This window comes from Lepus europaeus, chromosome 2 (genome assembly GCF_033115175.1).
Source record: "Lepus europaeus isolate LE1 chromosome 2, mLepTim1.pri, whole genome shotgun sequence".
NCBI classification, from domain to species: domain Eukaryota; kingdom Metazoa; phylum Chordata; class Mammalia; order Lagomorpha; family Leporidae; genus Lepus; species Lepus europaeus.
In genome coordinates this window covers 147,931,831-147,947,916 of record NC_084828.1, presented here as the reverse complement: position 1 = coordinate 147,947,916, position 16,086 = coordinate 147,931,831, and the positions used below count along the sequence as shown (strand labels likewise).

Genomic DNA, 16,086 nt, shown 5'->3' with positions numbered 1-16,086 from the left:
GGCACATGCCTCTCTTTGACCTCCAGACATGCGTATAACTTCACTTTGTACCTGACATGTCTGGTCAGATGTCCCCAAAGCGCGTTAAGCTCATCTTGTCCAAAGCTGAAGGCATCACTCCTGTTGAGCTGGTGCTATGCCAGAATTTTCTAGCTTGGTGGAGGGCCCTTTGGTCCATCCACTTGAGCCAGCTGGACACCCAGCCATCACCCTGCATACACCTGTCCAAAGCCAGCAATGTCAATTTCCCCCTTCCTCCTGACTACATGGATTGGTCAATTACCTGCCGCCTGAACTCTGTATCAGACCAATTCCCGCTGACCCACTACCAGGCTGATATGTGCAAAGTGCAAAGATGTGATTGCATCCTGCCCACCACCACTGGTCCAGCATCATCTAAAACCTTCAGAGGCTGAAAATAAAGACCCAAAGCTGCACAAAGCTCCCGTGTGGCCTGGACCCTGTCTACTCCCCTCTCACTGCCTTCTCTCAGTGGCCTCACGCTGGCAGCCTCTCTGTGTGGTGAGCCCAGCCACCTCAACCTCTCTTCACTCAGGGAACTCCTCCTCACCCTTCCTCTCTCCCTGGCTCCAACTCTGTGGCTGCAACTCATGGAATTGTGTTCTTTTTCCTAAGCAAGAGGAGAAACAAATTCACTGGTGTGCTTTCTTGAGTTCTGGATGTTGCCTCTGGGGCTGCAGGTTCCTGGAGAGCAGAGCCCCAGGGTCACAATGGCAACCTTGTAAAGGAGGACCAGGGCAGCAGAGCTCAGAAAACACATGGTTCCCATTCAACCAGCCAGGCCTTTCATTTTGTCAACTCTTAGGGTCAACATCTGCATTCGGCTTTCCACACAGGGTGGACTCCTGTGAGCCATGGACCCCTGATCCACCTCTTGCCAGTTCTTGTCTTTGCTCCAGCAGCAGCTGTTTTTAATTTCCCAGGTTCTTGTTCTTGCAAGGACAAAGTACCTGCAAGTGTCTTTGCGTTACTTAGAGAATTTTAGGGACAGAAGCCCAGACGGTCTTGCTAACACAGGCAGCAAGGGCTGACAGCAGTTGTTCTTCCTTACAGATGAGTTCTTCAGCCACAGCTGTGCACCTGGGTCTGCCCCGGATTCCCGCCTCTGTGCCCTGTGTGGTGGCAGCAGCGACTCAGCCCATGTGTGCGCTCCCAACAGCCAAGAGAAATATTACGGCTCCAGTGGGGCTCTCAGGCGAGTAGTGTCTGGGCACCACGTTTTTCATCATGCCAATCTAGTAGGCTTCTTGTCCCCTCCCTGTTTTCACCCTCCTAGCATCTGGGTGTTGCATTTAAAAGGAGCTAGAATTAGCAAACAGAGCTACTGCAAATTCCAAGTGGCCTAAAGAACTTGTGGCTAGACCCAGTCTGGAGCCCTCTTCTGCAGGCTCAGCTGACTTGGGGTACCACAGGAGACTGAGGACAGGGCAATGGTGATGGCGGCAGAGCCACCACCCTGCCTCTACTGTGGACTTGTCCTAAGAGGCCCACACTGTCGGAATGCTGGGGCGATGGCGTTCTTTGACAAGAAGCACCAGAGACAAGTTTTGGTGAACATGTCTGTTTGTTAACAATGGGGCACAAGCTTTTTTTTTTTTTTTTTTTTTTTTTTAAACTTTTATTTAATGAATATAAATTTCCAGTGTACAGCTTATGGATTACAGTGGCTTTCCCCTCCCATAACTTCCCTCCCACTCGCAACCCTCCCCTCTCCCGCTCCCTCTCCCCTTCCATTTGCATCAAGATTCATTTTCAATTCTCTTTATATACAGAAGATCAATTTAGTATAAAGGTTTCAACAGTTTGCACCCACATAGACACACAAAGTGAAACATACTGTTTGAGTACTAGTTATAGCATCAAATCAAAATGTACAGCACATTAAGGACAGAGATCCCACATGAGGAGCAAGTGCACAGTGGCTCCTGTTGTTGACCCAACAAATTGACACTCTAGTTTATGGCACCAGTAACCACCCTAGGCTGTCGTCATGAGTTGCCAAGGCTATGGAAGCCTTCCAAGTTTGCCGACTCTGATCATATTTAGACAAGGTCATAAAAGACAGAGTGAGAATAGTAACCAATGATCCTAAGAGTGGCATTAACCAGGTTTGAACAATTATACAGCATTAAGTGGGGAAGAGGACCATCAGTACACACAGGTTGGGAGTAGAGCCATTGGAGGTAGAGTAGAGGTTATGATTACAAAGGAATGAGGCCCAAGTACGCTAGACAGGGTCTAGAACAAAGGACAGAGTCTTTATTAGAGGAGCTAAGAAAGGTGCTGTCTAAGCTACAAGTAATTTTTCTGATTGAGAGGCAAATAGAATCTGATAGAAGGGGCTTGATAATAATCTGTTGGGCTTTAGGCCTTGTAAATTCAGAGGCCCAGACCTATCTATCTCTTCACATAGGGTATATCCTAAGGGAGGTGTGAACCTCCTAGGGGAAGGCACTCTGTTGACTTTCATTACTTGGCTGGCCTGGGAGGAGAGCTGGCCAGGTAAAGGCAGGTGGCAACTCTAACAAGAAATTTACAGTTCTGCCTGCAATGTTGCTGACCCTACTTGACCACACCCTCAGCTGCAGTGGTCACTTTGGAAGTTGGGCTGAGTGAAGGGCTTTTCAGCTTAGAGCCAATAAGATCTGTGGCTCTGACCTGGGCATCCTTCGACTCCAGGGCAGGTCCTTTTCCAGTGATCCAACTCTTGGCAGAGCTGCCAGGGCTCTTCACAAGCTGACTTCTGCTGAAGCCCAGGCTTACCACATTGAAAGCCACTGCAGTGGACTGGCCTGTTGGGTCTCCTTGAGGGCAGATCACTGTATAGATCAGCCATTAATAGGCCTGCCACCCATTGCTTCTGATGCCGAGCTTTCTTTTCCTCCTGGTTTGTGTTAAAGCAGACCAGAGGATGCAAGTCAAGGGAGTGTGGGGCACAAGCTTTTAAAGGGCAGGCAAAGAGGAGTAGCTAGTTCAGTGTAGCAACACTAATTCTATAGGATAAAGCAGATACTGGCACCTCTAGGCTTCTCCAATCAGCTTGAAGGTCACATAGCCTATGTAGCATCCCAGGTGGTCTTTATGGATCTGGGCCACACCCAGGAGCTGTTTACCTTGTTGACAATTACAAGGCCCTTCAGCAGGAAGTGGGGATGGGGAAAACATGCCTGAGGTCCCTACTGCCTGCCAGCAGCCAGGTCATGTGTGGGGGTCCCAGTGTGCTGAGCTCTCTACCAGGGTTTTCCTGGGGGCCATGGCATGCCATGCCATCTTAACCTCTTGCATGGGCTAGGCAGGCAGTCTCCCAGCCAAGCATAGGATCACCCACACTACTTCTGCAACTTTCTTCCATGTGGTTGTGGACAGGTCAAAATTTAATATCAAAGGAGGGACATCAGACAGCTGAGTATATTTGAAAAAACAGTATTCCTGAGCTACTCCATGCATTCAAGAAATTTGAATTGAGAACTTAATGCATAGTGGTCCCTGCCCCTGCCCCCAGGCTCATTGGGAGGGTACGACAATGAACACAGAAATAAAGAACAAGACACTTGGCATTGTAAGTGCTACAGAGGAATAAAGAGGGTGGAGGTGGCGGGGTCTGGGGTGGGGGACAATGTTAGGAAATGTGAAGGCTTCAGTGAACAGAGTGGCCAAGTGAGCTGAGGATTAGACAACGAGGAAGAATAAGCCAGGAGGAAGGGACAGCAAGGACAAAGTCCTGGAGCTGGGACAAACCACTCTGTGCTGGGGCCAGAAAAGAAGGCCTGAGGATTTGAGCCTGGAGACGGAGGGTGCAGGTGGGATCCCGAGGAGCTTCAGGTGTTGGCCTGGCAGAGGAGGCAGACTCAGTTCTAAGCATGACGGGCAGGGCCAGACGCTTGGAGGCAGGAGGGCCAGGTGGCATGGGTCAGTGATGCTGCTGTCGTGTGGACAGCGGACGAGGCTCTAGAAAAGGAGTGGGGAATCTTTTTTCTTCCAAGGGCCTTTTAGGCAATTATAACAACATTCATGGGCCATACAAAATTATCAGCTTAAAAATTAGCCTGCTGTAGAGTTAGTAACTTTAGAGTCCCACCTGCAGTTGCCTTGGCAGAGCCGGAGCAGGCCTCATACGGACCATGGGAGGGACGTTCCCCACCCCTGCTCTAGAAAGTACCCTTTTATCCATAGACACCAGGTTACTGGATCACTTTGGCCCTCTCCAAAATTCTAGCTTTTTCTTTTCTGTTTCCTTTAAAAAAAAATTATTTATTTGTAAAGCAGAGTTACAGAGAGAGAGAGAGAGAGAGAGAGAGAGATCTTCCATCTGCTGGTACATTCCTCAAATGGCCACAGAGGCCAGTGGTGAGCCAAGCCAAAGCAAGGAGCCCGAACTCCATCCAGGTCCCCCTCGTGGGTTGCAGGGACCCAAGCATTTGGACCACCTTCCACTGCTTTCCCAAGTGTGTTAGCAGGAAGCTGGATCAGAAGCAGAGTAGCCAAAGCTCATATGGGATGCCAGCACTGCTGGTGGCAGATCAACAAGTTGTATCACAATACCAGCCCTCAGATCAATATTTTTTTCTTTAAAAAGAAAACCACAAGATATTATATACAATGAAGATGTGAGCTATATAAATAAACAGTAAACAAAGATAATATATTACCAAACTAGAATTGCTATCTGCATGGCGTGAAATCTTTTAAAGAGCTATAGAAGCAATACTTTTATGTCAGTATTCATTTATCCCCAAAGATAACCAAAAGGAGGAAGGAAGAGAAGAAAAAGGGGAAAGTGGTGTGTTTAAACCACATATGATCATCTTTTTTGAAGGTTTTGTTTACTTATTTGAAAGGCAGAGTTACTAGAGAGTAAGGGAGAGACAGAGAGAGGTCTTCCATCTGCTGGTTCACCCCCCAAATGACCACAATCGCTGGAGCTGGGCTGGTCTGAGACCAGAAGCCAAGAGTTTCTTCTGGGCCTCCCACATGGGTTCAGAGGCCCAAGGCATTGGGCCATCTTTCACTGCTTTCCCACCATCTGCAATGCCAGCATCCCATGTGGGTGCTGGTTTGAGTCCCCACTTCTCCACTTCTGATCCAGCTCCCTGCTAAAGCACCTGGGAAAGCAGCAAAGATGGCCCAAGTGCTCCCTGCACCTACATGGGAGACCTGAAAGATGCTCCTGGCTCTTGGCTTCAGGTCAACCCAGCTCCAGCTGTTGCAGCTATTTGCAGAGTGAACCAGCAGATGGAAGACCTTTCTCTCTGTCTCTCTCCCTCTCTGTGTGTAACTCTGACTTTCAAATAAATAAGTAAATTTAAAAAAAAAAAAAAAGGTAATTCTTCCCACGACAGCTGCCTATTTTTTTCACATCTTCAAGTCTCCTGAAGCAGCCACTCCTGCTTCCCTGGGATCACTGACCCTGAAAACCCTTTGCTGCTCTCACACCCACCCTCTGTCACACATACCCCACTGCTGTCTGTACCCAGTGTAAGTTTCACAGCCAAGTGCCATCATTATTCCCCTGGGCAAATGTCTCATCACCTTCCCCAGTTAAACCATGACATTGCTTTGGTCTCCCATCCCACTACTTGCTGTCTGCACTTCCAGGCCTGCATTTCCCTTTAAAGTGGTAAGCACTCAGCTCAAATGAGCCCCTGTGTCTCAGTCTACCCACTCCCCGCTGCCCTAGACCCTGATTCCGTACTTATCCTCTCCTCAAACATCCAACACTCCTTCCCCATCTGTCAGACCTTTATCTTGAGACAGTTGAAGCAATCAAAGGTGAACTCTCACAATGCCCCCAACACATCTGCTGACCCAGGGCTGCTGTCTGCACCCATTGACAGCCTATCAGATCTTCTCTGCTGGGTCATTCCTATCAGTGTGAAAGCATGCCGCTGTTTTTTCCTATCTTAAACCTAAGTAAATACAAGGTCTTGGTCTCAATTTCCTCTCCAGCAATTGCCCATTCCTCCTTCTCTTTTCAACAAGATGTTCTTGAAGGAGTTAAACACCCTAGCTCACTCCAGTTTCTCTCTTTTCCTTTGCCCCAGGACTGAGGTTAAGAATCTGCTCACTTCCTCTACCCCAGCCAGGAAGGCTGAAAGTCTTTTGCTTTTTAATTATCAATAGAAAACACACCTCCTTCTGATGGCAAACTGTTCGGCCCTACCTCCTACCTCAGTCCACCACACAGCTGAAGATATACCCTAAGTCACCAATGGCCTCCTTGATGCTAAACCTCGAGGCTGATTCTTAGTCCTTTCGGTAGCAGCAACATCAGCACCCCCGGTCACCTCCTCCTCCAGTTTTCTTCTTTGGCTTCCAGAATGTGACACTCTTCTGTTCCCTCCCCTGCTTCTGCTCCTACACCCCAGTCTCTGATTCTCCCTCACTTCCTCCAGCTCCACTTGTTGGCATGCCCCAGGCCCATGTTTTGGGCGGTTTTACCCAGTTCTGATCCTTTTATATACCCACTTTCTACTCTGATGTCTCCCTGAAGGAAGCACCAGACAGAACTCCAGACTCATGTATCCAACTCCCTAGCAGTCGTCTCCACTTGGATTTCTATTCACCACCAGATTTAAATATCCAAAACTGAACTTCTGAAACTCCACACCTAGGTCCCTGCCACCTGCACGGGAGACCTGGATGGTGTTCCTGGCCCCTAGCTTCAGCCTGGCCCACACCTGGTTGTTGTGGCCATTTGGGAAGTGAACCAGTGGATGGAAGATCTCTCTCTCTCTCTCTCTCTCTCTCTCTCTCTCTCTCTCTGTCACTTTGCCTTTCAAATAAATAAATCTTTTTTTAAAAAGTCTATGGAACACATGATTATGAAAAACTATGCATGAACTTCAAAATTTTTTCCACTAAAATAAACCTCCTTCCATTTTCCACAAATTGTTTGAAGTCCCCTCACAGGAGGGAACACACACTGTTTGTTCCTGTCTGTCTGTGTCGTTCTGCCTCGTTTCTCTCTTTCCCTGCAGGGTGGTTTCTTGGTGTGTTTGCAATCAGCAGGCCCCATGTTGTTAGGGCTGCTTGGTCAGAGAGGAGCCTCACATGTTAGTCCCAGTTGCCAGGAAAGGGGACTGGCAGCCCGGTCTGGGTGCAAGTTTCCTGCCTGCACATCTCCTGCAGAGGAGTCACCCAGTAAAACTACAGCTGCCTCCCCTGGCCCAAGTGGATTGAGGTGGGCTGGATGGGAGAAGTCAGTTCTCAAAAAAGTAGCAATACATAAGGGACCACACCAGTGATCAGAAATTTTTAAAGTGAAATTATGAAAAGGGAATTTTGTTTTCCTAGATATAAAAATCAGATCATAATACCATGGCAATAATGAACAGAATGTTCAAGTGCAAGAAGTAAGTGGAAGAAAACAGAGTTCCAAGAGAGATTCATGGACATATTGCAATTTGGTCTACAGCAAAAGTGACCTTTCCAATCCGGAGGGGAAGGGTGAACTTAAGACATCACCAATCAAAGGTGATGTCTTAAGACTGGTGAGCCTGTGGGCAGCACTGTTAGTCCTGAGTCCTGGGACAGTCCTGACAAGGGGCCAGGGTGGTGTGGCAGCTGCAGGAGGAAACGAGGGTGACCCTTCTTGGGTGCTGAGATGAGTGAGGAGGACAGGCCCATTGCTGGGGCACAGTGTGAGATCAACATAGGGCTTGTTGTTGTTGTTGTTGTTGTTGTTTTAAAGAAGGACATGTAAGTGCTGATGAAAAGAGCCCAGTGAACATGGAAAAGTTACAACTGTGTGAGAGAACGAGCATAGAAATGGGTGAAAGTTCCTGAGGCTGTGGGCAGGACTAGGATGTGGAGGACCTGGTGAGGACACCAGTGCTGGGAGGGACCCTTCCCTCCTCCTCTGCACCTGGATGGCAGGAGCAGCGCGGTGGGGAGAGACTGGCTGATCTGGTAGAGGGGTGCAGAGAGGCCTGTGTGTGGCTTCTGTGTTCTCTATGAGAAGTGGGGAGCGCATGTCAGGGTCTGTGAGGCTGGGGAGGAGGGCGTGGAGGGACACAGTCTGTAGGAAGTGGGAAGGCGGTGTGCACTACGGAATGCACAGGTGGCTGCCCAGGTGGCTTGCGAGCACAGGCTCTACCCCCAGAGATTCTTAGCCAGGTATCTGGGATCAGACAAGAGTATGTGTTTCTAGAACTTCACAGCTGAAGCTGATGCTGCCTGCCCCAGCCTACAACTTAGAGACCTGTTGGTCTAGAGTAGAGCAAGGAAGAAAGGAACACGCAGGTGCAGTAAATGACCCGAGGGGTCTCTGTCTAGAGAGGAGATGCAGGTATATGTGGGAGGCATGGCCAAGCTCATTCAGGGCTGGAATTCTATGAGGGGGACACCAGGAAGGAGGTAGGGCCAGGGAGCTTAGGAACCCTGAGTGGGAGTGACTGATGCTAGCTGGGAATGGAGGCCAGAAGACAGGTGAGAGTAAACCGGAGGTGTGCTCCTGACAGTCGCCATTTCCAACTGACCTAAAGCTGGGGAACCGACTTTCAGTCCGCTCAGCATCCCTCCTAAAAAGTGCACCCAAAACAGGCTGTTTTTCGTGGGGTTAAGACTGAACAGTGTTTTGGTGATGCACATTCGCTTTCATTACTACTGAGCAGACAGAGGTAACAAAACTCACAATCCCATCTTCCAGGCTGATTTTAATCTCTGATAGGAAGTTTGATCTAACCAGAGGGGCATCCCTTGGATATTCCTGGTAAGCGGAGAACATAAATACCTCCTCTGGGGAAATTAATCTGCATTTATTTATTTATATTTAGTTTATTTATTTGAGAGACAGAGTGAAAGAGAGAGAGAGAGAGATGGACAAAGACAAAGGTAGAGCTTGTAGGTGCTGGTTCACTCCACAAATGCCCACAAAGCTAGGGCTGAAGCCAGGAGCTGGGAACTCATCTGGGTCTCCCTTGTGGGTGGCAAGGACTTAATTAGTTGAGCCATCACCTGTTATCTCCCAGGGTGTGCATTAGCAGGAAGCTGGAGTCAGGAACCAGAGCCAGAAGTTGAACCCAGTCACCACACTGTGAGATGAGGGCCCCCAACCAGTGTCTTAACCACCATGCCAAATGCCCACACCTGCCCAGGGACTGAAACAGCAGCTAGCCATAACAGAACCCAAATAGGGGGCTTTCTCCTATCACATCTCCCCCTCCCTGAGAAGGTGCCAGCGTGGCAGCTGCTTGTGTGGAAATGCTGGGCCTGGGTGCGAGGGCTGTGAGCCTCCTGGGGTCTCCCTCCCACTCCTCTGGATCCCCCTTGCTGACCTGAGCCTTGCTGTGCAGGTGTCTGGTTGAGAAGGGCGACGTGGCCTTCGTGAAGCACAGCGTGGTCCTGCACAACACCGGTGGTAGGTTCCCGCGTGGTCCTGTCCGCCCCCGGAAATTCTCCCTGTCTGCTCGGACTTGACCAGGGCAGCTTATCACACTGGCCTTGGACCCAGCTGGCAGGCGTGCAGAGGCCGTGTTGGTGTGAGCACAACTGGCCCTCTGTAGGGGCATTCTGTGTACACCTGCACGCAAGTCCTTGTCAGCTCCACATGCTGGAAACGTCTCCCCCTCGCTGTGGTTTGCTTCTCACTTCCTTCATGGTGCCTTTGATGAATGAGCCCTCTTAATTTTATACACACATAGTTCTATTTAGCATCCCTTTCTTCCTGGCCAGTGCGTTTCCAGACAGAAATCTTGCCTTTCATAGCACTGAGAAAGCACTAACCACAAAGATTATGAATTCATGAACGTGTGGATGTTTCTCTTCTGCTTTATTTTAGAAGCTTGCTGGTGTTATTCCTTTGTGTCTCTGTGACTCTCCCAGGCACTAGGGATCAGCCACACGTCCTCAGCCCCCTGTGAGGCCACAGCGGCCAAGGCCATCAGCAGTGGCCAATCCACCTTCTTTCTCTGCCCCAGGAAGGAACCCTGAAGCATGGGCTAAGGACCTGAAACTGGAAGACTTTGAGTTGCTGTGCCTCAATGGCACCAGGAAGCCTGTGACGGAGGCTCACAGCTGCCACCTGGGCATAGTGCCAAACCACGCTGTGGTCTCGAGGAAAGAGAAGGCCGATTTTGTCCGCAGAATACTCTTCAACCAACAGGTACAGGCGCCCAGGGCCCCCTGGCCCCCCAGCTGAGTGCTCTGTTCACTTACCGAGGGGCCCAGACACGACCTCACCCGGCCTCACACTCCTTCAGTGGGCCCTGGTGCTCCCAGCCCTGCCTCTCATCCAGCAGAAAGCTGGCAGCTGCCTGCAGCTTCTTGCTCCGAGTGAACCAGGAAGGCCTGAGACACCAGGGCTTCTAGAGCGACTGCCCAAGGCTCACTGAACCCTCTGAGCAGATTCATGGCGCATCGATCCTTTCTCGCCTCTGTCACAGAAGTAGGGGATTTGGCTCAGCGCCCTTCACACTAGGCTGAGCTGCAGGTGAGAAAAACAGAGTGGAGGTCACTCAACGTGATCCATGGTCGACCCAAGGGCAGGCTGGACACTGTCCTGGGCTTCAGGAAAGAGACAGCACTATGGAGACTCCTGTGCCCCTTACAGGAGGCTGTCTAGGCCTGACCCAAGAAGAGTAGCCGGCTGCTGCAATCAAAGAATCTTACGGAAGACGCAAAGCTTCCTGCGCCTTTGGCACTAGCATAACCCCTCCTTGGAAGTTCCCTGACCTAGAAATCCATGTCTTAGCATCTGCCACCTGCACAGCCCAGAGGAAGGATGACAACCCAGGGAGAGCTGGCAAAGCAAGAGGCGCCCAGCTGACGCCTTTGGAAGGGGCAAGTCCCACCCAGAGTGAGCCGCCAGCTTGGCCACAAGAAAATTGGATAAAGGAAGAGAGAGGAGCAGGAAAAGAGCGATGGGAATGGCCGGGCTCCTGAGACAGACCGAGCACAGATGCAGCAAGACGGCCAGGGCTCCTGGTGGTGTGGAGCCCTGCAGGTGTGATCCAGGATGCTGGGAACATCTGGCAGCAGCTGGTGAAACAGTAATGCAGTAGCAAGCTAGAAACACTTGTTATTTATCCCTTGCTTTCCGTGTAAGTGATCTTTCAAAAAGTTCAGTAAAAATGCACATTTTGAAAAAAAGAAGGCATGCATTTTAAAAATTTCTTAAACGAAGTACACATCTTTGAATCCCATTTTTCCAGGAACCCTTTGAAGTTCCTGCATCCCCTACCTCTATTTCATGTTATCTTCTCCATTCACAAATGAGCTGACTGCGCTTCACTGAACTGCAGAGGATCTTCCAGAAGTCACTCAAGGAAAAGACAGGGCCCACCGCTGAACCCAGAGGCTGTGCTTTTTGTCATTTTACGACAGAGCCTCCTAAACTCTTGCTGTGTCCAGGATTTCGCAGGCACCGGAGCTGAGCAGACTAGGGTCCTCAGACATGAGTTGCAAACCCACCCCCATCTCCCACCCCCACGTCCCCACTCCCCACCACTTCCTCATGGTTTGTCTGTCTGCCCCAGGAGCTCTTCGGAAGAGACGGGTTTGAATACAGGATGTTCCAGCTGTTTGGCTCCTCCTCCAAGGATCTGCTGTTCAGTGATGATGCAGAATGCCTGGCTAACCTTCAGAACAAAACCACCTATGAAAAACACCTAGGGCCGGAGTACCTTACGGCCATTGCCGACATGAAGCAGTGCTTAACCTCCAGTAAGTAGGGAATGAAACGCCGGTGAGACACAGCACCGGGATCAAGGTAGACGCGTGTGCTAAGGGCTGTGCTGTGCAAGCCTTGGGCGGTACTGAGAGGAAGACAAAGGTGTAAGGGATCTGCTCCTTGCCCTGCAAGGAGTCACACCCACCAAGGTGACTCAGACAACAGTGTAACATCCTGTGAAGGACACAGGGAATACAGTAGAACCTGAGATCACTCGGGAATTGAACTTGTTTTTGTGTGTTTTTCCATTTTTGCTGATAGGGTGAAAATATATGCAAATGAGTGTAAGGAGAAGGCTCGGGAAAGACACATAGTTCTCAGTGATTTCAGGTCGAGTGTGGAAATAATATTAACACAAGCAAATTAAGCAGAGTCGGCACTATAGCAGGCCCTTGCTGCTGCTCCTATTTTAGGGTGGCAAGGCTGCCTCAAAAAGACATAAACTGGATGAATCACGTTAGAAGCTGGGATAAACACATACTTGGGAGCAGGCCTGAATTTTTGTTGAATTATAATATGTGTTGGAGATGATGAGAGCAACAAGAAGATAAAATGCAGGTGCTTAAGGATAGCATTTATAGTGCTAAGGAAAGAGAGTGCTTATGAATGACCGTTTACTTTTAGAAACTGTTTAGCAAGCCTGGCAGGCGCTGAATTCCTTCTCTTATTCCGCTTCACAGAACTTCTGGATGCCTGCACGCTCCATGGGAATTAGAAACGGACCCCAGTGGGCAGCTCAAGTACAGCGGGGCCTCAGATGCCCTTGTCTTCCTGAATTCACAGCAATCATCTGTGTAATTCTGTGCTGTAAATGATGCAAAAACTAAAATGAATAAAAATTGTGTCTTTTCTGGAAACTTCACTACGTGTTTCTTTTTTGTGTAGAAAAAGACTATTCTTTATACTAGAACTGTGCTTCTGTGTTTTGTATTTCTTAAGCTATTCTGTTCTTTTAAAAAAAATACTTTATTTTTATTTGAGAGACAGAGTTACAGAGAGAGGTAGAGCCAGAGAGAGAGAGAGGTCTTCCATCCGCTGGTTCACTCCCCAGATGGCCACAATGGCTAGAGTGGAGCAGATCAGAAGCCAGGAGCCAGGAGCTTCTTCCAGGTCTCTCACAAGGGTTCAGGGGCCCAGGCACTTGAGGCATCCTCTGCTTCGTTCCCAGGTACATTAGCAGGGAGCTGGATTGGAAGTGGAGCAGCCAGGACTTGAACCAGCGCCCATATGGGATGCTGTTGAGTGGGAACCTGAGTCTCATGTATGGTCGAAAGGCATGTGCTTCTGCCCAGGAGAGAGTAATCAGTGCAGGACTCGCCTTCCTTCTATAACAGGGAAAAACTGCACCAAACATGGAGGACGACTCTTCGCAAACATGGGACAATAAAAGTGCAGGCCTCTCAGAGTCTCTGAAAGATTAGAAGCCAAAAAGGTGAGCAGGAACCAGTGTTTGACCCAATGGTTAAGATGCCCACACCTCCCACTGGAGTGCCTGGGTTCAATTCCCAGCTCGGGCTCCTGACTCCAGCTTCCCACCCTGGGAGACAGTGAGGATGGCTCAAGTAACTGGGTGCCTATTACCCATGGGAGACCTGCTGCCAGCTCCTGACTTAGACTCTGGCCTTAGTCCAGTCCTGGGTGTTGCAGACACTTAAGGAGGGAACCAGCAAATGAGAGCTCTTTCTGCCTCTCAAATAAATTTTCTTTAAAGTTTATTTATTTATTTCCATCTTACTTAAAAGGCAGAGTGACAGAGATTGAGAGAGACAGAGAGATCTCATCTACTGGTTCACTTCCCAATTGCCCCCAACAATCAGAACTGGGCCAGGCCAAACCCAGGGGCCCAGAACTACATGTAGGTCTCCCGTATGGGTTGCAGGTGCCCAAGTACTTGAGCCATCATCCAGTGCCTTCCAAGATGCATAAGCAAGAAGCTGTGTTGGAAGCAGAAGAGCCAGGACTTGAACCAGTACTCCAGTATGGCAGGTAGGCATTCCAAGTAGCAGCTTAAACCTTGTGCCAAAATGCCTGCCCCTCAAATAAATCTTAAAATTTTTTTTGAATGGGGGAAATTTCCAATCATGGTACTGGGAGAGAGAACCCACAAGAGTCCAACACATTGAGTTGAGGAAACAGATTAAAAGTTTTGGAGGTCAAGGGAGCTAGAATGTGTGGGGTTAAGAACCAGAACAGGCAAAGGCTTGCAGAGAAAACTTTCTAGAGATCTGCACAGGAGTGTCCTGGAGTCCTGAGCAAAATACTGATTTGCATGTGAGCAGAGTAGACCCGAGATCCACGAGCTGGACAAAGAGTAACTGTGCAGACATTCCAACACGTGGCCTTCCTTGGGTCTTTCCCGAATGCTCTGTGTGTTTAATGAGATCACCCCAGTGCAATCAGAAAATCTCCAGGAGTTCTTCAATTTATTGTTTCCTCAGCAGCTGCTGTTTGCTGGGCCTCATGGAGTCACACTTCTCATAACAATTTCTTCATATACCTGTGTAGCCAAAAATTCTAAGGGGCCCAATGCAGATTTCAGGATATCTTTCTCTGCCTACCTCTCTCCTCTTCAGCACAACTCCCGCACCACCCACTAACTCTGATCTCTGTTCCTTCAACACAGTGAGACTGCCCGGCTCCGCGTGGCCCCTCATCCTTGTGTTGAGTAAGTGAAATTGTAGGACTCACTTCACATGTCTCTCTCTCTCTTCTCAAGAATTACAACCTGGGAGGAGGGGGCTGGTGCTGTGGTGTAGTGGGCTGGGCCTCTGCCTATGGTGCCAACATCTCATATGGGTGCCAGTTTGTGTCCTGGCTGTTCCTCTTGCAATCCAGCTCTCTGCTTATTGCCTGGGAGGGCAGTGGAGGATGGCACAAATGCTTGGGCTCCTGCACCTGCGTGGGAGACCCAGAAGAAGCTCCTGGCTCCTGGTTTCAGATTGGCACAGCTCTGGCGATTGTGGTCATTTAGGGAGTGAACCAGTGGATGGAACACCTTTCTCTCTGTCTCCCCTTATTTCTGTCTATAACTCTACCTCTCAAAGAAATAAATAAAATCTTTAAAAAGAATTACAACCTGTAACTGGCAAGTATCTGAAAACAGTTGCTCAGTGCATTTGGCTAATTTTCTACCCATTTATGATGGGGGGGGGGGTCATCTAAGACTGGTTGCTCCATCAGGGACGGAAGGGGAAGTCCTTCTAGCAGTTTTTTTGGACTTGATTTCAAACTGGGCATCTTCCCTCCAGTGTCAGCAATGTTAGCTTTCATATGCTCATTGTCTCCAGTGTACTGTACTTGTTGGTGAACAGCCCTGGAAAGGGCCAGAAACCTAGGTTACAACTCAGAGAAACTGAGCACCTTTGGCTTTGAGGAGCTGGAGTTGGTGCAGTGCAGAGGGAGCCCGGGGAAATGGAAGGAAATGATGACTTCAGACTAAGCCCCACCACCAAACGGCCCCTAATGCCTTGTGCTCTCCAGTCTCAAGCTCCTTATCTACATGTCAGCCTCAGAGACAGGCTTTCTAGACCAAAAGGTCTTGTTAGGAACAGCGAACAGTTGCAATTCATGGTATATGCAAGTTATGGGAATCATAAGCCCACCAGAAAAAAAAAATGGCACAAAAAAATCTTTTAAAAAATATTTATTTATTTGAAAGGTAGAATTACAGAGAGCAAGATCTTCCATCCTCTGGTTTATGCCCCAAATGGCCACAACAAACGGGACTGGGCCAGGCCAGAGCCAGGAGCCAGGAGCTTCTTCCAGGTCTCCCACATGAGTGATGGGGCCCAAGGACTTGGGCCACCTTCCATGGCTTTCCCAGGTGCATACGCAGGAAACAGGGCATGAAGTCAGGCAGCCAGGACATGAACTGATGCCCATGTGGGTGTCAGCACTGCAGCCATGGCTTAACCCATTGAGCCCCAGTGCTGACCCCAAAAGGAAACTTTTAAGATAAAGAAAGGAGTCCATGCAAAGTTCTTAAACAAACTCACTGACCAGAGGAACTCACTGGAGGAGCCGGCATTTGTTCACCGGAGACAGCCATTGCTAGGTGACTGTCCTGGTCCAACCGTTTTAGCTAAACTCTTGCAATGCCTGGGGAATTTCTCCTGGGGAATTCTGCTAGCTCTGCTTGTAAGGTATGGACAGTTAGGTAGTTCAGGAACGTAAGCATAACTACTTACCTTTTATGGCCCTCCATGGCTCCATTTTTGTTAGAGTTTTGACATAGGTGACTCTATTTTGTATTGTTAACTTCTACGTCTCCAGTGAGATACCAAGTTTTCTCTCCCAGCACATGTAGCTAGCAGAGCTGAAGAACCCAACAGAAGGTTATGGGGGCAAACCCTCTCCCAGCCTGCAGTCCAGTTCAACAACATCTATTAACATAATCT

The 16,086-nt window shown here is 49.2% G+C and overlaps 1 protein-coding gene across 2 annotated transcripts in view; it reads left to right on the top strand.

The window, feature by feature from the left end:
• LOC133775983 (inhibitor of carbonic anhydrase-like) overlaps window positions 1-12,551 on the top strand; it is a 40,698-nt gene extending 28,147 nt beyond the window's left edge. For both annotated transcript variants that reach the window (XM_062214619.1, XM_062214610.1), the window contains 5 exons: window positions 1,075-1,216; window positions 9,315-9,379; window positions 9,939-10,123; window positions 11,496-11,682; window positions 12,370-12,551. In XM_062214619.1, the coding sequence (XP_062070603.1) occupies window positions 1,075-1,216; window positions 9,315-9,379; window positions 9,939-10,123; window positions 11,496-11,682; window positions 12,370-12,404 (614 nt within the window). In that variant the 3' untranslated portion in view covers window positions 12,405-12,551. The remainder of the gene's footprint in view (window positions 1-1,074; window positions 1,217-9,314; window positions 9,380-9,938; window positions 10,124-11,495; window positions 11,683-12,369) is intronic.
• Window positions 12,552-16,086: the final 3,535 nt, after the last annotated feature.